Source organism: Lissotriton helveticus, chromosome 6, assembly GCF_964261635.1.
Source record: "Lissotriton helveticus chromosome 6, aLisHel1.1, whole genome shotgun sequence".
Classification (NCBI taxonomy): domain Eukaryota; kingdom Metazoa; phylum Chordata; class Amphibia; order Caudata; family Salamandridae; genus Lissotriton; species Lissotriton helveticus.
This window is the reverse complement of record NC_136067.1, coordinates 210,752,506-210,778,280: the sequence shown is the minus strand read 5'-3', so window position 1 is coordinate 210,778,280 and position 25,775 is coordinate 210,752,506. Positions and strand designations below refer to the sequence as shown.

The following is a 25,775-nucleotide window of genomic DNA, read 5'->3' as shown; positions in this document are numbered from 1 at the left end:
GACTGCGAAGGGAATTGAGAAAATGAACATTAGTGCCTAGCACCTCTCTGATTGGCCGCCATCTCTTCTAATTCTTCTGATTGTCTTGGCTTGTTCAGAAGTTAGATTTAGGAACTGTCTCTCTATCGGAGAGCACCACACGGGAACAATGCAGCACGACTTCCAATAAACAAGAACCATTTCACCGTGTTTCGTGCGTAAACAAGCATTGTGAAAACCAATAGGTCTCGCGTACACCTACGTTCGAGACGCCTGTGCCCAGAGCGTTTACCTCCGGTTTGGGGTCCGCGCTGCAGACAACTAACTCCTCTACATATTTACGCTAGAGGGAAGCAAAGGGGCTACTGGGGGGCGTCACCCCTTCGTTCGACAACCCAGGAGGAAGATAGAAGGAACGTTTTTGGGTCAAGCCGTTGATAGTTTTATCCCCTTTCAATTTTTGGTGAAGATAAGCCGCTGTTTGTGCCAATAAATCACAACTAAACTCGTGATTGCAAAGTGCCTCGTTAATGATCACCCTAGAAGAGAAGTCGTGCTCTCTCGTTACCACCAGTAGCATTGGCGTGGCTTGTGTGAAGATGGATTTTCCTGCTCCCGTTGTCGCACTTCTGCTGTGTGTTTTAATTCTCGTTTTTCTAATAAACATTATTAACGGACGGAAGAGCGACAAATACAGCAACTTCCCCCCCGGACCGAGGCCGCTGCCGGTCATCGGTAACCTGCACATCTTCAACCTCAGGAGACCTTACCTGACCTTACTCGAGGTGAGCGCAGCGCGCGCTTTTTAACGCCACAGCAAATGGATGTTCTGCTTTGTTTATAGTCAATGCGTTATTTTTACTTGCAGGTTCGGCGCGTGTTTGAGTTGAAGTAATTAATACTCTTGGGTGAACCATGTACCCAGGGAATCGAACATTCCAAAAGAGAATCAACGACTTCACCATCTCCCTAACTGTAGAATCTGAACCGAAAACTATACATATCGTTTTTACACACTGGTGTGGAGACACGGTGACCACGATTACGTACATTGCATTTGTGGTGCCACTCACTGGTGCCAAGTGCCTTCATTTTTTGCAAGGATGGTCGGTGTAGAAGTAATTTTCACACCAGCCAGTCAGTGCAAAGAGTATTGCAAAATGACACCGGCCCCTGGAAAATGTCCTGGCACCATTAAGAATTCACCTGTCACCCTACCAGGTACATACATGTTTTTACAGGTGCAAATACAGGGCTAAGCGTTTTTGCACAATTCCTCCTGCTTGTGTAACAGCAAATGGAGCAAATAGATTTCCTCGGCACGTTACGTAGAAGTTTAACTAAGGAGAAAACAAATAGAGCTAACTAAACTTGCACCTTTTGTTCTTGTTTACATCATAAGGGCCTGACGACATTTTCTTCAGTAGCATAAATGTCACACATGCAACTAAATCTGTGGTAAAGTCAGTTTGTTCCATTCCTTATTATACAAAGAGTAGCAAATCTTTTTTCACACGTTTTACATGGATCAGGATAGGTCTTTACTAAACCGATATTACACACCAGAATCGTTTTATAAACAACAGCTATGTCAAATGTTTATTGCATTGGTTTCTCCATTTTGCCCTAATGACCAGCGGCAAAATTTGATCGCTAAAGTCAACATTGCAAAGTTAGTGCGGACAAGACTGCCAATTCTAATCGTTTTGGTTTTAGTACTGTTGAATAGATATTGGCCAGCATGAGTAATGGTCTGAAAAGGTAGCACATGAGTCACAGTAGCGGCCCCGCCAACTCACATGTCTCATGATATCTGCTCTCTACTCATGGCCACCTAGTGAAAAGCTGATATCACATGGTGGTGAGGAAGGCAAGATGGAAACCTCTACACTGAGTGGGTTTACTATTGGTCTTTGGAGGCTCTTAGCAGCCAATCTCCATTAAGGGATTATGAAAACACCCCAGGACCCATTGGTGGCAGCCCCAGCAGGCTTTTGTGTTTTTGATATTTTTTGTTCTTTTTGGGTTGTAAAGGAGGTGGAAAATCGGTGGGGAAAGGGCCAGAAGTGCCTTTCAGGCCCCACCCCTCCTCACAAGGTGTTTTTATTTTTTATTTTGTTTTTTTTAAGTTGAGCCTGCAGGCAGCGCACTTGCACTGTTGCTTGGCGACTTATTGTCCCTTAAACAAAATCCTCTAAAAAGGGGCTGTTAACCCGCCCATTAGTTACCATTCGTTGGCATCATTACCACTCTTCGTTGCTTCCTTCTAATTCTGTAGGGTGTGTGAGACATCACTTCCTTTTGGATCACTGAAAGAATATCGACTACCACAATATCGAGTACCCAAAATATCGAGGTGAAAATATCTACTACAAAAATATCGAGTTTGTATGTACAAACAGGTAAGTACAAAAATATCGACTACAAAATATCGTTTACAAAAATATCGTTGTAAAAAATATCGACTTTACTAAAAACAATGTTTAATTACATTAATATAAAAAATGAATTACTAAAATATAATTAACAATACTTAAAATAACTTTTAATAATTAAATATTTAATGAAAGTAAAAAAATATATATTTTTAATCATATTTCTTAAAACATATATATATAGTAACAACATTTAATTAAATAATAGGCAATATTGTATATGTACCCCAAAAACCCAAAACTGACCCTGAACCCTAAAAATACCCCTTTACCCAAAAACTAAAAACTGACCCTGAACCCTAAAAATAACCCTTTACCCAAAAACTGAAAACTGACCCTGAACCCTAAAAATACCCCTTTACCCAAAAACTGAAAACTGACCCTGAACCCTAAAAATACCCCTTGACCCAAAAACTGAAAACTGACCCTGAACCCTAAAAATACCCCTTTACCCAAAAACTGAAAACTGACCCTGAACCCTAAAAATACCCCTTTACCCAAAAACTGAAAACTGACCCTGAACCCTAAAAATACCCCTTTACCCAAAAACTAAAAACTGACCCTGAACCCTAAAAATACCCCTTTACCCAAAAACTGAAAACTGACCCTGAACCCTAAAAATACCCCTTTACCCAAAAACTAAAAACTGACCCTGAACCCTAAAAATACCCCTTTACCCAAAAACTGAAAACTGACCCTGAACCCTAAAAATACCCCTTTACCCAAAAACTGAAAACTGACCCTGAACCCTAAAAATACCCCTTTACCCAAAAACTAAAAACTGACCCTGAACCCTAAAAATACCCCTTTCATTTAACATAATTAGCAATTAATCAATTAAATAAAATTAATTACCAATTACATTTTAATTAATTAACAAACATTTTTTAATTAACAATTAATTAAATATTACTACCAATTATTAAATTAACATATTTAATAAATTATAATTAAATTACTTCCCACCCTATTCCCCTATAAACCCACAACCCGCTAGAGAAAATACATTATTTTAATTGACATAATTAGCAATTAATCAATTAAATAAAATTAATTACCAATTAAATTTTAAATAATTAACATATATTATTTAATTACCAATTAATTAATTATTACTACCAATTAATAAATTTACATATTTAATTAATTATAATTAAATTACTTCCCACCCTATTCCCCTATAAACCCACAACCCGCTAGAGAAAATAAATTATTTTAATTGACATAATTAGCAATTAATCAATTAAATACAATTAATTACCAATTAAATTTTAAATAATTAACATATATTATTTAATTACCAATTAATTAATTATTACTACCAATTAATAAATTTACATATTTAATTAATTATAATTAAATTACTTCCCACCCTATTCCCCTATAAACCCACAACCCGCTAGAGAAAATAAATTATTTTAATTGACATAATTAGCAATTAATCAATTAAATAAAATTAATTACCAATTAAATTTTAAATAATTAACATATATTATTTAATTACCAATTAATTAATTATTACTACCAATTAATAAATTTACATATTTAATTAATTATAATTAAATTACTTCCCACCCTATTCCCCTATAAACCCACAACCCGCTACAGAATTAAATTACACAATAATTAAAAAAATAATTAATTAAAAAAAATAATAAAATAAATTGACACTTTTCACACATATTATAACATAAACACACTATAAATAATTAAATATTATTTAAAAAACTATATTTTTTACTATCTAGATTATATACTTGGATATTTTCACTGTCTATATTATTTACAGTCGATATTACTTCACTTACCTTAAAAACGATATTTTGGCTGTCGATATTCTGTCTAGTCGATATTTTCTCCAAACGATATTTAAAACTCGATATTCTGTCCAGACGATATTTTGGAGTCGATATTATGTCTGTGCACCCTTCCTTTTGTTTCTTTTTTTTTTTTAATGGAAAAAGATGCATCTTTATTACGTCATTAACTGCTGTATAGACGAGATGTGAAATACTAATGCTGCTTGGATCTGGTTCAGGTGGTTCTGTGCAAATAGTGCTCCAAGGAAAGGTTTAGGGGTCGGTGTCATTCCTGATCTAACATCTGTGCACTGTACGAGTCAAGGTGCAGACACTCCAGCTCAGGCCCCTCAATCCTGAGCAGCAGCAGGTCATGCTATCCCAGTACAGAGTGTGCAGCTCCGCCAATGTACCTCCATTAGGAACTGCTCCTAACGATGCGGAGAAACACACACAGATCCAATGATGAGCCTTAATCCTGAGCAGCAGTAGGTCCTGCTATCCCAGTACTGAGTGCTCAGCTCCGCCAATGTACCTCCATAGGGAACTGCTCCTAGACAATGATGAGAAACACACACAGATCTGCTGATGCACCTCAGTCCTGAGCAGCATTTTTTTTTTTTTTGTTGTTTCTGTGGTGCATGTACCAATTGCTGATTGATTTATTTTAAATGGTGTTCGTCCACTGCTCGCGATGTGATTGAAATAATATTTCTACTTCTTTTTTTGGCCTTTTCATATCACATGAAGTCGACCCACCCAGAAGTTATGAGTGCTTTCTGTGAGCACCAGTTACGGAACACAAGCTCAAATTCGCATTTTTGATTAGATGATTTGCCCAGAATTACGGTATGTTGAGCTGATGCTGTATCTACTTGGACACCAAAGCTTGTCTATATTATGTAGAAACGACCCCAAACATAAAGCGCAGTTAACATACTGACCACATGTTACTCTAATCTCTGCTCAAAGTCCCCCTAGTTTGAGCAGCTCTGAGCCCTAGTTGTCATTGTTGTATGCTGCTCTATATTTGCAGCTCTGAAGGGGGTACGGGTGAGATTAGAGCCCAGACACAAACTGTACTTCAAGATCTCTGTGATATCACCCTCCTGTAAGCCTCAAATGAGAGCCTGCGCCTATGGAATATGCAATAGCTTGCCTCTGTGCAGCTGCTGCAGCGGCATGTGAGCACTTTTGATGCAGCCATGAATACTTCCCGGATGTGTCACCAGTAGGCCTGGGTGGTAAATTCCGTTCCGCTTGCGGAATTCGCAGAATTTGGGTAATTTCGCTTTCCGCAGAGAAGGCAGAATTGCCAAAAATTCCGCGATCCGCGGCTACGTGGAATTTTTTGCTTGTTTGCGCTTTCAAAATGCGTGTTCACAAGATATTTCCTCCCGAGCAGGCAAACCGCGTTTGCGAACAGGAAAAAAGCATCGCGAATGGGCGGAACAATCAATTCCGCGTGTTCGCAGAACTCTGCGTGCTCACAGAGATTTTTTGCAGTTTCGTGGAGCTTTGCATAGTGCGCCTACACAAATTCCGCCCACATCTAGTCACCAGTGAGACACCTACATGAGACTGAAATGTGCTTTGTACTGAGCAATAAACATAGGATAAGTACAACTTTATAGTAGCTAATAAACTGCAGGCCTCTGGCTAGCTTGAAGCCAGTGGTCTATTTTGGGTATTTAAGTTTTGTATTCCGTGAATGTTTAGTGAGTTATAGCTTATTCTCAATATAAATTCACATGAGGGTTGTGTTTATCTGTCTGTCACTGGTAAATTAGAACATGGATCAACTTCATAGTAGTCTTAATGGCAGTGGCCATTGATGAAAGCATCATTTCACAACTTGGCTGAAGGTATAAAAAAATAAGTGCTAAGGCGCAGTCAATGCTGGTCGAGTCACGGTGTTTTTATCTAGCTTTTAGCCATGCTGACCTGCAGCCATGCAGCTGTACAACATAGCTTAAAAAACTCTGACAATCCAAATAGTAGATCTTTTTAACTTTGTTAATGTCTTCTTTGCCATGCTATACAGTTGCATGCTGCTGTCCAACATGGCTAAAAGAAACATTCACAAAGCCAATAGATCTCACATAGGCGCCACTCCAGGCCTGGTACCGTGGAAGATCCCAGGCCCACTCTCGGAGACGTTCCCACTGATTTTCATCAAGGTCCAAATTGTCATCAGATAATTCACACGAGGAAAAGAAGAACACAAAGTCAAAGTGATCTTGTACTTCACAGCGCAAGCCCAAATCATCGGAAGAGGTTCGGGAATGATGCCACAAGTTTAGGCCCCGCTCCCACACTTCCCCCTCGGAGCCTGTGCCTGGATCCGCTCCAGCCTCCTTGAATTTGCCGAAGCCAGAGTAACACCAACCCAACTGAAGGGATTTTTTGAGCACCCTGCCTGCCCAGCTGTTGGTTCCTCCCGGCAGACTTTCTGGACAGAGCCTAGAGCCAAAATCCAAAATTGGCAAACTCCATAGGAATGCATTGGGCTCCTATCAGCACCTTGCATCCGGCTACCCCTGCGCCGCTGGTGGTGTGGACTTGGTGCCAACCTGGGACCCCCTTCGCCCATACCTTAGCTCATGAGTTTGGCTCCAAGACCGAGTGGCCTGATCCTGAGCAGCCCCCAACCGAAGAGCCCCCTAACCCCATTGGCTAACATTGGGCCTCTGCACCCTTCCGCCCTAGTGCCGCTGGTGGTGCACTTTGAATGCCTAACTGGACCTTGGGGGACCTTGGTCCTAACCCCCAAAAGCCATACTTGTGAGTCGTTTACTTACCTATCAACCATTAACACTCTTTTTTCCATAGGAATAAATGTTACAAGTTTTATTCCCAAAAAAATGTCATTGACCTTTTGTTTTGTTTGAAAAGAAAGTAACTATGCTATAACTTAAGAGGAGTTGTACTAACCTGTAATCAAAAGTAGTCTTACTGTATTTTGAACTGTTTTAAAAGCAATACAAACCTTTAAACGATTCCAGTAGGATCCACAATTGAATTTCTGTGTACAGTCCTGCATTTGAAAGCATTTCTTACTTGCCTGTGCCAAGTCCTGCTAGGTTACACCAAATAAACTAAGTATACCTTTTTTATACTTACCAAATGGGTCTGGATTCCGTCTCTGAGTCTGTGCCATCAGTCTTGATTGATTGAATACTATAAATGCTTAACACACCCTCTTGATAATGACCCTGGGCGGGTAACTCTGCCCCGTAAGCGGAGTTTGCAGAGATTTGCCTACTCCATTGCGAACACGGGTAGGCAACAACTCCGCCTCCGTGGTGGAGCAGAGTTAGCTCCTCCCAAATGCTTTAAAAACATATATAGAAGGCACTTACCTGTGTTTCTTCTGCCTCCCCTGCCTGCCCACTCTCCTTCCTGCTCCTCTCGCGTCCTCGTTGTTCTTCTCTTAAAAAAACACACTATGTTGTACGTCTTGCGAGTACGCATGCACACGCCCAAGACTTATAATGTAGTGTTTTTTTTTATAAAGAAGGACGTTGAGGACGGGAGTGGAGCAGGAAGGAGAGTGGCCAGGCAGGGAAGGCAGCTGAAACACCGGTAAGTGCCTTCTTTATATCTTTTTATAGCATTTGGGAGTGGGGAAGGTGAAGGGAGGGAGAGAAGCGGAGCTATGCGCAGCTCCACTGAGTTTTTTTCAAACTCCGTGGATCTACGCGTAGAGGCACTATGCAAGCTCCAACCAGGCCTACTTGATAAGCCTAACTGCTCACCCACACTACCACAAAGAGAGCCGTTAGTACTTGTCTAATGTAGCTTCTGTTATACCTCTGGGACTGCCTGGACTCTGTGCACACTATACCTTACTTTGGTATAGTATATACATAGCCAGCCTCCTGGGGCTCTGTACTCTTCCAATGCTTCCCTGGCCAAGATTCCTTTGATCTCAAAATCTGGATGGGGAGGCCGGTCCTTTTGTGGCCAAATTGTGGAACACCCTCTTCACCTACTTGAGATTGAGTATGAATAAGTCACTTAAAACTTTTCTGTTCTATAACAGCCCCCTCTGATCCATCAAGATAGTTGCTTTGCACTAGCAGAGTTGGGATGCCGTCAGGTATCTATGCTCTACACAAGTATTTATAGAATAGACTATTCAACAGGGTCAGGTTGAATAAACACTGGCACTACTATTGAATAATTAAATGTGAGTAGATTTAATTAAGAAGTTCAACTAGAAGTGACTCTTCAACCTCACCGAAAATTATAGGACTACTGATGGCTCTATTTGCATTGGTATTAGGAAATCATCATAAACTATGATGTGTAATCATCCTTTATTTGAAGGAAATGCAGCGGCTGACCTACATTTCAATCCAGTGAATTTGCTGATGAGCATTCTCATGGCAAAACACAAATTAGCTGTTCGTCCATTGCTGGTCTATTCTAGATGGAACAAACTCACATTGTTGTATCTGTCACCATATGTGGTATGTTGTACCTAGGTTCAGTTAGGAGTCCTTCCTGCAACTGGATTATGATGGACATTCAGAGTATAGGGATATGCCAGTATAGGGATATGCCTCTAAATGATCTAAAAATTGAACACCAACTATCCTTATTGCCAGATGCTTCTCACAATAGAGGCTGCTCAATCTTACCTTGACTTACCCTCTCTCACCCCTCCTTGCCAGTCTATTGAAATCCCACATTTTAATAACAACATTTTGAAAAATGTATTATAGCCAATACAAAAGCAACAAAAGCTCTCCCCACTAAACTGGACACCACAGACATCACCGCCCTTCATTCTGGGCCACAAACCAAGACCTACATGATTGTTTAATCCTGTTGATTTAGAGCAGATGCAAGACAATCTTGCCTTATATACACAATTTATGTTACAATCACTGTTGAATAACAAATTGCAAATCATACAGGCCTTTCACACATCTGGAATCTCACTATCACGTGAGGGCTTCCTACCGCTGAGAAATATTCTGTAAATTGTTATATATCTGTAAACAAAAGACATGGCCAAGAGTCTAAAATAGAAAGACCAATCACACAGAAGGGGGTCCCTAAAGCAAACAACAGGCAGAGGAAACAGGGGAAATCAGAAATGCAATCATGACAGTAATTCTCTGCCTGTATACAAAGTCACACAGTGCTAATAGTCACTAATACAGTACCGCAAACATGAAACACTGGCCTTCCAAAGTATGGTACAAAGAAACATTAAATACTAAAAAAAATCAAACGTATTTATTAAATATAGTTTTGCAATTTATATCAAAACATAGTGAAAGTTACACCACAATATTCCAAGCGCATCCTACATCACACGCACGCACATTCATTCGACCAAACAGAAACATACCCACACATACTCATAAGTCCAACAAAGGGTTCAACATTTACCAAAAAATTGATATATAGACAAAAGCAAATACCCCCACACACAATATAAAGCAATTAATAACTCTGTGATATCAACAAGAATGGAATAAATAAGATCAATAAAAAATTAACACTCGAAATAAATAATCAGCTGATGTACAATTCATGTTTAAAGTCCAATTTCGTCTCAGAAGGAGGAGACAAGAAAAACATCACATTGACAAGAAGAGCTCCAGCGCCAACACGCGTTTCGGTGCGTGACCCAATTGTGGATCTCACCTTCTTCAGGGCGCACTTATCAGGTGCAAAACGAGGAAGGACACGACTGAAAAGACAGAAAATACAACATACTGTATATAAAACGATAAAACAGTGCTGTGTGTAATGAATCTGCTCATCTAGTACCAGCACAGCATAACAAGAAGGAAGGCACAGGTTCATGACAACTAGATAAACTGATAAATATAAGTACAAGAGAGCGTGCACACTGGGAAAAACAGCAGAGGTTGTATCAACCACTGTGTCCAACAACTGTGCCGGAAAAGAAAAATTGTTAATGACCATGCTCACACAATTGTGATCCCAGTGATAAGGTAGACCAAGAGTAAAATCAACTAGACAATAAACGAAAAAGACTCACAGTGAATTAAATCTCAAAGAGAGATATCAAAGTGAATAGAGGTGTACACAGATTAAAACAAACAGCTTACCAAATTCAATGGGACAGCCGGGTCCCTAAGCCAGGAGAATATAATATCAGAGTCCTATAAAATAGGACCCAGGCTCATACACTGGAGAGTCTGAGGATTAAGTGAACTCTCAATAAGGCCAAACAGTCCTCTCTAGAATAGAAGCCAGGATTGGCACGACTAATTGTCCATGATTAAACAAACTGACAAACCTGAAAGAAAAAATGAAAAATAAAAACATGAGCCCATACCCAGACTTACAAGCGGTGACTCTAGATAGCAAGCCCTGATGCTAAAAGCATATTCCTGACAGGACATCAGGTAAACCAGACAGCCAAGGTGCCTAAAACAAGGATACAGGTACTGTGAACTAAGAGAACACCTACTGTAATCAAATGACAGTGGCCCGTCTGTGAATCTACCTAGCGCCACCACAAATGGAAACAAAACCTGTCTTAAAACAGTGGTGTCACAAGATATACGGCCAATAAAGTTATTAGACCGGGCGGCCCTCAAAAGGTGGTGCGTGCCGCTTGGCCCAGAGAGAATTATAAAGGCCTAGAGCGGGCATTTCCCAACCTCAAGGATAAAATTAAAAAGACACACATACTGGATAGCTAGTCATACGCTAATTGCGGAAAAAGCGCAGTGATCGAATCCGTAGTGAAGCACAACTAGTATAAATCACTGGACTCGGCAAAACTAAATATTATCAGCACATAACAGGTTGAGAACTCACCTGGGCTTAAAGAGCAGCAGGTCATGGTTCCCATCCAGCGCCTCCGGCTGATGTGGGAATGAGACGGGATACTGGCAAGCTCCCAACACAACTGAGGACACAAATGAGGCAAGGCAGGGAGTTCAATAGAGACTTACTGGCGTGCATGATCCAACTTGTGCCGAGTTAGAAATGACATGCTCCTTCCCTTCTCACCACTCCTTAATCGACGAGAACGACGTAAGGAGAAAGAGCCAATACAGGTGGCGCCATCTTTAAATAGGATCCCGTAGTGTACATAAACGGGTAAATGAACAGGAAAATGAAGATAAACAATGGGGCATGATCCACAAAAGATAAAAACAATACCCCAAATAGAAAGGGAATACAAATGAGATAGAAAGCTGGTACCAGGGACATACATTTAATCGGAAGTAAAAAATAATAACTAACCTCATGATCACAGGTGGGAACCAAAAATATAGAACTGCCACTGTGCGTAGCACAAATCAAAAAAGAATAAAAACTCAAGCAGGGACAAAACCGAAAGACTATCCAAATACTGGTATAGAAGAATATAAGAACACGAAAAGTGTTCAGAGATAGTAAAACATTTACTACAGATGTGCTCCAACAGCACTAAGGTACATGGGTTTAAAGGGTACGAGGGAACCCTGGAACAAGAGAAGCACTGTGGGCTTGGATGTAAAAAGGAGGAGAACTGGAGGAAACTCCCGCCAGTGCCTCCAGAAAGTCTAAAAGAGTTTTAATTTGACATTGGCGAGAAATGGTAAACATCGTGGTGGAGATCCCAGATGGTTATAGGTTCTTCCATAGTAACATTTAATTTAGTCCTTTGTCTTTGATGTTGAGTGTAAAAATCCAAAACATGTCTCTTTTTCTGCGGGTTGCCGCTACGTCTCTCCCCATTTGTGGTAGGATTTTTTCCAAAATTGACCACCTAAGGTCCTCCTCAGAATGGTTAGCCGGATTTATGCTCACCAATTCTTTTCCTGAATTCGCTTCCAGTCTCTGCTACATAGGCTAGATTGCAGGGGCAAAGAGTGATGTACACAATGTTCGAGGATCGACAGTTTGTCATTTCTTTAAGAAACACTGTTATCTAATTTATTCGAATATTGTCACTCACAATGGCATTGGGGCAGGCATGGCAAGAGCCACACTTGTGGTTTCCTTTGACAGACTCACCTCCCGTGATGGATTTCTGAGAAACATTGTTGTGCTCCGGCCTCTTGGCCCTCACTAAGAGGTTCCTGAGGTTTTTATTCCTCTTAAATGGAAAAAGAGGTCTGGGCAGTTTTTGTTCGTGCTCATCTATATTTAAAAGGTGCCATTGCGAGTTGATGATTTGGCATACCTTAATATCAAATTTAAAATGTTTGGTCACACATACAAGTTTGTCAAGTTGTTCTTTATTTTTGGGTCTGAACATCACATCGCGGTCATAATATCTAGCTCTCTCTCTCGAGAGCGTCTTTGATCAATTTGGTACGATACCCCCTCCTGATAAATGTATCCTTAAGGATTTCAGCAGAAATTCAGCCTCTTTTTGGCAGATATGACCGCTTTCAACAGCAGTTTCCACCAGCCTAAGAATCCTATGTTTAAGGTTAGGTTCAGGGTTGTTGGTGATCTTTTTGTAATGCCTCTGTGATCCAAGTAAGCTGTCCATCTTCTCCACATATTGTGAGGTATCGAAGATGACAATACCACCTCCCTTATCACAGGGTTCGATGGTAAGATTCCGAATATCCTTAAGAGAAAGGAGAGCAGTATTTTCCTAGATATCTTGTGGCTTTTTGGATTTTGGACATCACAGCTTTTTCAAATATTTCTACCTCTGCGCCCAACATATCTAGGCTAGGGATGAAGTCAGATGGAGGTTTTAAGCCCGACGCATTATCTTCAAAACTGTTGGGGGGTCTGATTTGAAAACAACATTTTTAGTCTAAGCCTACGAAAAAATGAAGAGAGATCTTTAGTAAGTTCAAACTTATTGAGACTGTTGGTGGGAACAAAAGATAGTCCTCTAGATAGAAGGGCCTCAGCGTTGGGGTCATTAATATCAGAAGACAAATTAAACACTGGATTCGGATTTATGTTCTCCGGTATTGTTGGTTGCGGGTTTTGATGTATTTCTGCAGTTGCTCCTTTTCTTGGTAATACCCTCTCTGCTGCGGGTTCCGAAACCTGGGGCAAAAGTTGCCCCTTCTATACCCTACAAATGGTTGTTGACAGGGGGCCTATCAAATTGTTCTTGTCTTGGTTGGTAACTGGGGTTGTGATGCAATGGGCCCTCACTGTCTGAGTCAGTAGTGTCAGAGAACATTGTCACGCGTCTATTTCCCCAGTTGAACATTCCTACGCCTGATTGATTCTCACTGTGTGAGGTGTAAACATTCTCAGTGAGGTATGGATATGTGCATTCCTTGGAGAATAGACGAATGTCCTCCCTAAGTTTTTCCGTTTTCCTTTTTATGAAATATTCACAAAAGGAATCAAACATGATCTCCTCAAGCTTCTTTTTCCCTTCCTCTACACTGTTAATTTGTTTGAGTTTCTCTTCAAGGTCCTGGATTTCTTTATTTAATATAGAGAATACTTCCCTGGTAGTTTCAATGATGAGCATCATCCAGTCCCTTGAGCATCTGTTAGAAATAAGAGCCCATTTCTCCAGGAACTGTCTAATCTCAACAAATAACCACAGGATGTTTCTCAACCTAAGGCCAATGGGGATGGTGCCAGAAACATCCCTGGGTTAATTGTTTTATAAGAAAGATAAAAATACCTTTAAATCCACCACAGGAATGGAATAAATCCTTAACACATGTTAATACTCAATTACAAAGTGAATAAGTTCTACAATGCCTAATGCCCGTGGTGCAGAAACTGAGGGTTAATGATTCACAATTATCCCAGTACTTTGTTGTGAAATTTTAAGAAGGTCCTGCACAGCTTTAAAGAATTTGCATATCCTTGCCATTTCGAAGGGAACTAAAGTGCTAAAAATCCAGTTCATTGCATGATTACATGTTCTTATACCGTGACTTAAAAATAATGGCTTTAATAATGATCGCCGGAAGTCGGGCAGCTACAAAGTAGGTGCAGAAAAGTTTCCGATTTGTAGCTGCAAAGTCTACACTTCACTATTTTAGAAAGCAGTGGCCAGTTGGGGTTAAAGTCTTTGGTGTGTAGTGCCAGCATCCTTTGCTGCCAAGATATGGGTCAGGCAAACTTTTCCTATTGAGCAATTGAGGTAAGGTTGTGCCTGAAGTCCCACTTGGCTGTTGTTGTTGTAGGATGCTGCCAGGGCCCTTAATGATGGTGTGGACTTAATGTTTTGCAAGTCAGTGGACTTCGAGAGTAATTTAGTTTGGTTTTTCATTATACTTTGCCATGATAAAACATTAATTACAGAGCACAGCTGCAAGTTAGTTTATTAACCGACCTTGTTGTCAGTTGGTTGTAATAAACACAGCACCATGCAGTATGTACAATAGAATAAAAACCCATTTAGGTACAGAAAGCAAAAACACAAATAATTTTGGTTATGCTGATGTGAAGTGTGTAGCGTAGATGCAGATAGCCGACACGTGTTTCGTTGTGCAGACGACTTTTTCAAGGCTTTTGACAGAAATATTAAATCCAACACTAAATATTACATCATTACATTTTTTGCTGGTGTTTCACTTTTTTTCGACTTTAGTCAGGCTGGGGCCCTGCTATCCAGGACCCCAGCCTTGCTGCTTCCTCTCTAAATTGATTGCATGTACTTTAGGTACACTCCAGATTGGTTACTGGGGTACCCATTTGAGTACCTAGTATATGGTACACCAGGTGCTAAGGACATAGGTACCCCAGAGGCCTACGAGGGGCTGAAGCATGTATTATGCCACCCTTGGGAAGCCCTCCAAAATGGTACCACAGGACTGCTACTGCAGCCTGGTTAAGGTGGTGCATGCACCCCTTACTAAGATATAGGTTACCTAAATCTAGCTTTAATCACTGACACATATAAACCTATCAGTCACTCCTATGGCAGGCCTTGTTAATCCTGAAGGCAGAGTGCTCGGTTTTGTGTGAGAGGGTGCCCATGCATGAGCAGGACCCCTCTGCAGCTTTCAGAATCTATTTTCTGAAGCTGTTCTGTAATGCAGCCAGATCATATAATCTCAAGTGCTTTATAACAACGTGGCAAATGCTAACTTTGGAATGGCTGCATCGAAACATGTCGTGTTTGATGTCAAACACTTTGGAATCCTACCCCCCCGCCAGTCCTGGCGGCGGGGGTAGAATTCCACCCTTCTAGCCGGAGAGACACATACACACTGGTCTAACCGGTAATAGTTTAAAAGGCAAAATGGATGCTCCAGCCACAGACACGAATCTGGCCTCCTGCTGCTGACCAAAACTCCGGCAGGGGAGGCCTGGACAATAGGTTTCCTGTCACAGGGAGGTGTAACCACCTCCCAGACAGGCTTTAGTGTATTAGGCTGGGTGGGTGCACTCCAGGAGTGCTTTGAAAGTCTGCACTGGGGAAACATTTGGTGGCCCTGTGCATAGCCCAATTCAAACCGGTTGCAGGGGCTACCAGCCCCTGCTCTGGCGCGAAACTGGACAAAGAGAAATGGGTGTAACCACCCCTCTTTCCAGATTCTCCCATAGATGGGTCCCCAGAGTATGTCCAACCCCTTTTCTTAGTATAAGTAGGGGACACCTGGCAACAAGACTTTGGATTACACCTGGACGAAACTCTGACACTGAATCCTGGAATTTCGATGCTCTAGTAAAGACTAGAGGATGAAGAATCTCCCGTGGGGTCAAGGAGTGACTCCCCTGCTCAAGCAGGCACCAACGAAGTATTTGCCGGTCTGCATCTCCGAAGCTCCCGCCGGACTCCGAAGTAATTGCAACACAGGAACAGGATTTCCAGACTTCTCAGAGGCCGACACGAGTCCCCAGCAAAGCTGAGACCTGCAGCCATCACTAGTGACGTGGATCCAGAACCCCTGGACACTGTTCACATTGCTAAGTGCATTGACTTCTTGAGCTTTCCTGAAGTAGTGCTTTGGGTTACTTGTAGCCCAAGCCCCGAGCATCATCTGCACTAAAGAGTGTTGGCCTACACTCCACAAGTGTTCCATGAGCCCGTTTCTTGCATTTCTGCTTGAGGCTCCTTTGCGATCTCTGGTCTGTTGACTGGTGGGTCCCCTTGACGGTAACTCTAGTTTTCCTTGGGCTTCCCTGATTGCTCCAGATGTGCCCTGACTTTCCACCATGTGGTGAGTCCCTCAAACCTTGCTGGTCTGCACCGAAGCATTTCTTTGATTCCTGCATGGGTTGCAGTTGCCGACACTGCAGCACTCGATATCCTTTGTGGAACATCTCAAATCCAGATTCTGGTTGTCATCGATGTCTCCTGGTCCTTGTGGCTGAAGAGACAATCTTTACCTTCTTCACCTGAAATCACCCAGCATCGGTGGGCATTTGACTATTGTGCCCCTGCTCACTGGCAAGTGACCCAGACTCTGTCCCCTCTGCTTTCAGGTTCTTATTATCTTTGATCCAGGCTTGGATCACAACGGACACTTACCACTTGGACGCCAGCAGCACTTTGCAGCAGATAGCCATTGAAAACGATGACGAAACCCGACACAAAAAGACACCTATGCACCCTGCTTCCCTGGGTGAGATAACTTGAGTTCCCCGGTGCTCCCATGGGTGTTGGCTTAGAACCCCCTAGTTCTAAAGGGGTTTGCTCCAAGTCCTCTTCTAAGTGTCCTTTATCTTTAAAATTCCAACCGCGACTTTCCCCCAGAAGTTAATGGTGATTCGTGGCTGTGTTTACACACTGCACGCATCCCCCGTGGGTCCCCTGTGTCACTACCTTGGGTGGTTCCTGGTGGCCGCAGCAGTTCTACAGGCTCTAGGCCTTGTGTCTATGTAGGTCGTGGTTCTTATACCACTTTGTTAATATATGGTTTGGCCCCCCTAGGGCTCAATGTATATTGTGCTAATTTACTGTGTGATATTAAGTTTACTGAATGTACTTTTGCATCTAGCCTCATAAAGGGACTAGAGGGATGTGTTTAGAATAAATACATATATTTTATATATATACCTGGTGTGGTTCTCCTTTCATTTGGTCATTCACGAGATCATAGACTGGTAAAACAAGCTGCTTTACATTCCTCCAAGACTTAGCCTGAAGGTTTCTCTCCACAGCTACCACTAGGATAGCTTTCTATAAAGGTTGTCTTTAACCTACCATAAGTAAGGGTCGTTTGGACTGGTGCAAGGTGCCCACTAGAATAGTGGACAGCATATGTCAGGCCAACTTCTCACAACACCATCTCTGAACAAACATATAATCTAGAAGGCACCAGTGACTGAGTTAGATAATAGAGGGAACAGGGAACCCATGAGGATCATGATTTGAAGAAAAGTCAAGTGAAAAGTTAAAGAAAAAAAACGGAAAAGTTAAAGATAAAAAAACGTGCTCCAAAAGAAACAAAATTGCGAAACATTAGTGTTGAATAAAGGTATACCTTAACAGTAAACTAGTAAGGATGAAGAGTAAGTTCATTGAATCCCTTAGTTGTTCGGGAAAAACAACAGCAATTGCGGTAGTCCAGATTTCTAATTTTTGTTTACAAGCAAGGCTGTCAGTGTAAATTGAGCTTAGTTAGTATTAAAGACAGTATCTTACTACGAGATCAAATGCCATTAGGGCCTCAAGCAATTCGACTGCAAAATGTAAGCTAAGAAATGTATTCTACTTAACTCCATATGTGAGTAGCAGAATACCCAAAATCTAATTTGTTAAAAACTGAATAAAAACCAAATACATAATACTCAAAAATATTCAAATAGAGATGTTTCCCAGCAAGTTCCCACTCCTTGCGTTATAAATAACACCCATATATGTAGGGTATTATATACATATACCCTTGAAAAACGCATATCCTTGCTAGTGTAAAGGAGGAGCTCGTGGATGTTTTGATATAATCCAGGAATAGATCACCTAGGATGGAAGAAGCATTGAGCAGTGTGCTGACAAACCCCAATTTGAATTTGAAAGTACTTCTAGAGGTGTTGCAATGATAGCCCTCTTTTCTTCAATACATACCTATATCTATAGTAGGATTAGTGTTTTTCCTTTTTTCTTTCACAGAGCGTTGCCTCACGCCCTGAGCTGTTGCCAGGAGCGGTGGGTAACCTCCCTATTTGATACAAGTAAGGTGATTGATATAATGTCCTCGTACATTCACTCTTAGGATTTTTACATTTCTTTATTGTTGTGAAATGTTTCATTATATATATCTAGATGTAGCTTGTACATTTGAACCTGTTTTTTCTTTTAACAGGAGTGAAACACCAAATATCGGTAGTGGCTACATTAAAGTATTACACAGGTATAAGGTGGTATTGTTCTACACAGTTTGTGTTAATTGTCTGTTTTTCACTATAATTACAGTGCAGTAGTTGTTACTTGGTCCTGAAGAAAGCCACTCTTAATATAAGACACAGTTTGGCTGAAACATGTAGACCTCTTCACTCGCTCGCACATTCTTTGAGATCTCGCTACTACTGCTTTTTAACCTTTGATACCACAGGATACCCAATACATTCTTTTCTTACATGACACCACGGGATACCCAATACATTCTTTTCTTACATGGTAGTCAATTTTAAACACACGCATCACATACACTGCACTATATTTTGTGACCACACTGCTCAATGCTTCATTGATCCTAGGTGATCTATTCCTGGATTATATCAAAGCATCCTCAAGCTCCTCCTTTACATTAGCAAGGAGTGGTAGCTCCTTGATTGCACTAGTGTGCAGCCAAGAGGTGATCCCAAATGATGAAGCATGCCACCTCGGTGGGTGATGGGATTCCATTCTCTTAACTTAGGCTCCCTTTTCACTATGCTCCTCTCAGGTATGTGCAGTCCCTACGTCTGTCTATATATTTTTGTTTGTGAGACCTGCAGATTTGTTTGTACAATAGTGAGTAACCAGGAAGGAGAACCCAGATGATGAAGCATGTCACCTCAGTGAGTGATGGGTTTCCGTCCTTTTTAAAGGATTTTCCTTTAAATATGTATTTCTTTGCCTTTCACTAGGTAGTGTTCTCTGTATACAGCGCACTAGGTTTTCTGCATCTCAATAGGTTTTTATACCTTCGTTACCTTCAAGACCCATGGATAGTTTGTTAGTTATATAAGTACATTCATGCTAGGTCTTTAAATATTCCCTTAGACCCTCATTAAAAGGTTTGTTTATTTTTATTCATTGAACTTACCCATCATCCTTACTAGTTTGTTGTTAAGGTATACGTTTATTCAATACTTGTGTTTTGCAATTTTTTTAATTTTGGAGCACGTTTTTTATCTTTAACTTTTCACAGTTTTTTTTCTTTAACTTTTCACTTGTCTTTTCTTCAAATCACGATCCTCATGGGTTCCCCTTTCCCTCTTTTATCAAACTCAGTTACTGGTGCCTTCTAGAGTATATGTTTGTTCGGAGTTGGTGTTACTTCCATTTGCACCTTGGGACATATCTTGGTCCCCTTTTTTCTGACGGTGTTCATCTTTTTTGTAGCTAGCTTTGTAAAACACTAAATTTTCAGCTTTCTGTTATATAATAATGTTAAGACGTAACATTACGAAATTGACATCTATGATGTAATATTTAGTGTTGGATTCAATATTTCTGTCAACAGCCTTGAAAACGTTGTCTACACGATGAAACACGTGTCGGCTGTCTGCATCTACCCTACATACTTTGCGTACATAACCAATATTATTCGTGTTTTTGCTTTCTGTACCTAGATGGTTGTTTATTATATTGTACATACTGCATGGTGCTGTGTTTATTAAAACTAACTGACAACAATGTCAGTTGATAAACTAATTTGTGGTTGTGCTCTATAATTAGGCAAGAGAGAGACAGTGGTTGAAAACATTTTCTCTAAACTTCTTTCTACTATATTGTGAGAAAAAGGTAATATTTTACTACACTAGTCTGTGAGCTTTTCTCTGTCTTGCTGATATAGAAGAGTAAGTAGATAAAGATACATTTGGAATTCATGGCTTGACTGTCACAACAACGTACCAGGAGGGGGCATCTAGAGGCAAACAAACTGATTGCTCAAATAAGCAATACAATTAAACAGATTGGGTGCCACACATACAATGTAGTGTCCAATTCAACATTTAGCATCATTAAATGCTTTTTCTTATCTACTAAATCCATTTTAGTAGTCATAAAAATGTTTTTGGCTCCTAAAATGGTATACATCTATTCTTTTATTCTGCTGGATGATTCAGCAAATGTTCAAGTAGCAAACAGGGAATGTGACTCCCTCCTAGTTTGCAATGTACCTACAGAAGAAATTATAGCTAGCACATTGGTTCAGATGCGCTCTACTGGTGCCCCTAGTCCATATGAGCTCCCAGTCAGCCTAATATAGGCAGCAAGAGCAGAATGGACAAGTCCTCTCTTGCCACTTGTTGATAAATGCTTGAGCAGGAACTAGGTACCAGAGAGTTGGAGGGGCTCTCTCTTAGTCCCCATCCATAAGAAGAGCTCTTATGATAGGCCAGAAAACCTTTGGCTCATTACCCTGCTTGACGTGGTAGGATGGTGCTTCATGCAAATCTTGAATAAAGAACTGGATGAGTAAGCGGAAAATAAGAAAGTTATCCCTGGCACTCAGACAGGCTTTCAAAAGGGCAATGTGACAGAGGATGTGACAGAACTTATGTTTAACTGCACTGATTGATTATTCCATAAAAAGGGTGCAAGCTCTCCATTCACTGCACTAATTGACTTAGCTACAGCTTTCGATAAGAAGAGGATAGAGGTCTGCTGTGGTCTAAATTAGCAGCCTGGCGTATCACTCCCTCCCCTTGCTAATGACCCTCATAAGTCTTTATTCAAATTTGTGGGTACAGGTTAGAGTTTCCAGCAAATGGCCTACATCTACAAAGATTTACATTATTAGGGACTAGAAGCAGGGCTCTAGCCGGCCGCTATACTCTTCAATTTATATCTGGCATGTACTGCTAAAGCTTTCCTTTCTAAAATCAGCGGCATTGGTCTGCATTTTCTGCAGCACACGTATGATACCATTTAAATGGCTCAAAATGCTATAGGTCTTAAGAAATCTTTGACCAGCCAGGCAGTTCACTACAAAGCTAATATGCTTGGTATCAACCTGTCTAAAACAAAGATTTTCGTTTTGGGCCGGAGTATTAGCTATGGGTCATGGTTTAAAAATGGCCATAAAACTGGAAGAGTCTCTACTATCAAATATCTAGAGGCTTAACTAAATGTGCAAGGTCATCCTTCCACACAAATTGAGGCATTGACTGCCATGGAAAATGCTCTTACCATTGCCTTCCAGCGGCTCCTTAGCAGCCTCTCTGGTCCAGATTTTACTCCAATTTGCAAAGTGATCGACAGTAAGCTGATGCCCAGTTTGACATATGGGTCTCTTGTTTATAAAAACCATTTAACATCCTGATTGGTTATTGTCCAATGTTTTTGTTATAGATATCATTTCCATCTTCCGTCATGCATGGCTAAACCTCTAATCTGTCTTGAGCTCAATCTGACCCACCAGGATTAAATTCTTTATGTCAAACTGGTCTCCTTATTTGGGGTCTATTAACCTTCTCCTATGAAGCATCATACAAGACAACAGTACAGAAATCTATAAGTTTTATCAAGATTTAATTAATGGGCTTCCAGCTAAAGACCAGATGCAATCCCCACTTCCACCCAAAAGGTTTGCAGAAATTTCCTTGAAGCAATATCAGCTCATGGCTGTCTAGAAGTCTTGCGTTAAAGCGCGTATGCACCACACATTTCCTATCTCTATCTGCCTCTAACCCTGCCATCATATTTATTTTAATCATCTAAGTTGTTTGCTAAAATTCAACTGCTTTGCTTAAGACTTGGTCTGACACCGCTGAAAGGATAGATGTATGGACGTTTGGCAGGTGACCAGGACATTTTATGAAGGGGTGGTTGATCCTCAATAGAGAATCTCCAGCATGTCATCTGCATGCGTACTTCTTTCATCTTCCCTTAGTGCTCTTGCCTAGCACCAATCTTCAGAAGGATGAACAATAGATCTTGTAAAGCAGTGTTGGAGCGGAAATACCTCGGTAATCTCTCTTTGGAAAATCTAGGAAATGTGGCACCATTACCTCTGATTACCCTTACCCTGGTTTCCGCTTAAGGTCGATGGATCTTTGCCAACGTTTGTGACCAGGGAGCTCATACATAAACATAAGCAATTAATAAAATGAAAATAAACATCTTAGCCAATAAAAAAAGTTGTGAGTAGTTTTAAAGGGATTTATTCTCCAATCAAAATATAAGAATCTCTGACACTTCATTAAGTAGTCAGGTATCAATCAGGTTACAGAATTGATAACAGAAAAATTAAGTGAGCACAAAGCATCATAATTTGCAAACAGCACGTTCCATAAAGGAAAGAATTCCTATTCTAAGACAATGGGGCACAAATGATGTCAGTCAGAACTCCTGAAGAGTTCCAGAAGCAAGAGTGAGTTAGCATAAAGCCAAATCTATCATTAATAATTGCAGAATCTCCGATGAAGAGAAACAAAGCATAGAGCAAATAAGCCTTGGCAAAGCCAATTAGTCAAAGCAAGAGTCAGGATGGAACTAAACCTACATCTAATCTGCCTATGTCTGTTCTCCGTTCTGCTCTCCATCAAGGTCTGCCCTCTCCTTCACTGTATCTGTAAATCACTTCTGTCTTCTCCCTTCATTTCTGCGTCGGAGTCTGAAACTCCTCTGCAGCCTTGAGTCTCTAAATCTTTCTGGCTGTCTCTCTCAAAGGAATCCAAAAGAGTTCCTACAAGTGTCTGGAAAGAGCTTTCTGAAACTCCTAACTAGGAATGCGTTTATCAAAGAATAATGTTACAAAGCATGTAGCGTGACTTTTTTTCCTCCAACTGGAATCCAGCATTCTTCAAAAGCATGCCTCCACCCATTGGCAGATTCATAAGTCATCTCTCGGACAGGCAAAGATCTTTCCCAAGGCATACTCTGCATCTTATTTAATATAACTTCATCTCCTAACCTTCTAATAAAAACACATTTGATTTCTAGCTGAACACATAACATGAGCTGCAAAAGAACCTATTTAATTAAGCAAGAAATATTAAACGTGGTAATGCATTTTTAAAATACAAGTGTTTTCTATTCTCACTAAAGCAAAGAATTAAATGAGGCTTTGCTCAACATTTCCAGCAACTACAGATATCAAGCTTAGACCGAGGTCACAGCTGTAAATTATGCCATTGTTCTCTTCATACAGAGAGAAAATGATTCCTTTGCTTATCTTGAAGGTCAAAGGAAACTAACAAAGCAAGAGCTGGATCATGAGCTGAAACTGTTTTCTACAGTCTAAAATGTTGTGCTAATTCTAATACATGTTATTTTCTACTAATGCACATTTAACACTTTCACAAGATAAAATCACATTTTTCACATTGAGGACATAAACTAAACCCATTTAAGTCAAGCTAGGAATTATTTGTACATGGGTTACATAAATTGCTCAATGGAAAGCATCTGGCTAAAGTCTGTCAATTTCAGAGCTTATGTTTTCACTCTGTGGCACAATTATCTGTGTGTCACTTTTCAAATGCAGTTTTTCATTTCTGAAGCAAAGGCAGGTTTCCCATTAAGAAATACATTTTTAAAACACATGTTTAGGCTCTTTCAGCAGATGTAGTCACATGCTGAAAGCGGGACTATTGTCAATTATCTGTGTGATTTCTAACATATATGAAGTGTGCTCTGCTATAACGATGTTGGATGAGGTGGCAACATTGCACTTGTGCCACACCTGTTTTCAGTGAGGGACAGTGACACCCTTGCACCTTTTGGCTGCTGTTTAACTGAGTAACAACTGCTGAAGCCTGCTGCCAAATAGTATTGACAATGTACTTGTTTTTAAAATGGGGTGCCTGTGCCTTGTATTCTTTTAGGTGCTATTTTAACTCTGTATCAAAATGCTGTGCTCCCTTTTTGCTACTTCTTTTGATAGCCCTTAGATTTAGATCATTTATGCACTTTTAACGGGGCTTTTAGCATGCATAGACTGCCTTCATTTCACAAGTTTTTAGTAGACCTTGACTAGTTGGGATTCCTGTGTGTTCCAAGCATTTTACACTTTAAATGCTCATACAGTTATTTCTAGTAGACCTTGATGAAAGGAGATTCTTTGGTGTTTAAAACATTTGCTCTTTAAATGTTTATATTGCAGGTTATTTACAGCTCAGTTTCCTACCTCTTGGTTGCTATCAGATAGATATGTTATTTGCATTTAACAAATTTGGATGACGGGGGTCGGTTAGTATTTATAGCCTGCCTTTATTTTAGCAATTTTTGTAGACCTTGATGAGAAAGGGCTTCTGGGTGTTTAAAATTGAAAAATCTGTTCATACAGCAGTTTTTAGTAGATCTTAGTGGGGGAGGGGGGTGTTTAATGCATTTGCACTTCAATTGTTTATACACTAGGGGCTAGATGTAGGTAAGTGGTATTTACCGATTCATAAATACCGAATTTTACCGATTCGGTATTTATGAATCGGTAAATATGAAGGGGGGAGATGTAGGTAATTCCAGATGTGGAAATACAGAATCGGTAATATTCGGTATTTACCGATTCGGTAAATACCGAATTGGTATTTCCTATTGATTCCTATGGGCTGCATAGGAATACAATGGTAAATACCGATTCGGTAATTACCGAATCGGTAAATACCGAATTCTGCAAGGGTGCAGGGGGTGTCACTTTGACACCCTCTGGCACCCCAAAAATAGGCATGTGCGCCATGTGGCACACAGACATGCCCTAAGGGCATGTCTGTCTGTCACATGGCTAGGTGTGCATGCACACATGTGCATGCACACCTGAATTCGGTATTTTAACACCCAATTGGATTGGGTGGTAAAATACCGAATTTGTAGGGCCTTTGGGACTCAGAAGAGTCCCACCTACATCTGAGATTTACCGAATCGGTAAAAATACCGATTCGGTATTTTACAGAATCGGTAAATTTACCAAATCGGTAAATTTACGGATTCTGTAAAAATGTGCCCCTACATGCCGATTCTTAAATACCGGTCGGTAACGGCCGAAATCGGCCGTTACCGACCGGTATTTAGGCTCCTACATCTGGCCCTAGATTCCCTAGAGCTCTCCTTCATAGCTGCAACTTAATAGAGCTCCAAAAGTATAGCTAACCTTGATAACATTGGGGTTCTTGGCAATAAAGCACTTGGATTTCAATTTGTTTTGATGAGCTTGGTTTTATTTTAAAAAGCTTTCATGGACCTGGATGAAACAGGGTCCCTCGGTGTTTATAATATATCTGCACTTTACCTGCCCCTACAGCGGGTGCCTGGCATTTTTATCAAATAGTCGCAATGAAATTGAGCTCTATAAGATCGTAAACAGTATAGGTCTGATTACAAGGTTCGTGAATGGGATGCTCTGTCACAAACATAACAGATATTTCATCTGCCGTATTACAAGTTCCATTGGATATAATGGAATTGTAATACTGCATAAAAAAGCACACACAGACATGGTGGTTTGTTGACCCCAGCAGGCCATCATCCCTATGATTTTCTTCAATCATATTGAGTCGCAATTTACAAACTACCTCATTTGTATTCATGAAGCAG

General features: G+C 40.5%; 1 protein-coding gene across 1 annotated transcript in view; it reads left to right on the top strand.

Moving 5' to 3' along the window:
• The first annotated feature begins 483 nt into the window (after positions 1 to 483).
• Positions 484 to 25,775, top strand: part of LOC144762429 (cytochrome P450 2K1-like) — a 457,464-nt gene continuing 432,172 nt past the window's right edge. The window contains exon 1 of the mRNA XM_078647611.1: positions 484 to 764. Coding sequence (XP_078503737.1) covers positions 510 to 764 — 255 coding nt within the window. The 5' untranslated portion in view covers positions 484 to 509. The remainder of the gene's footprint in view (positions 765 to 25,775) is intronic.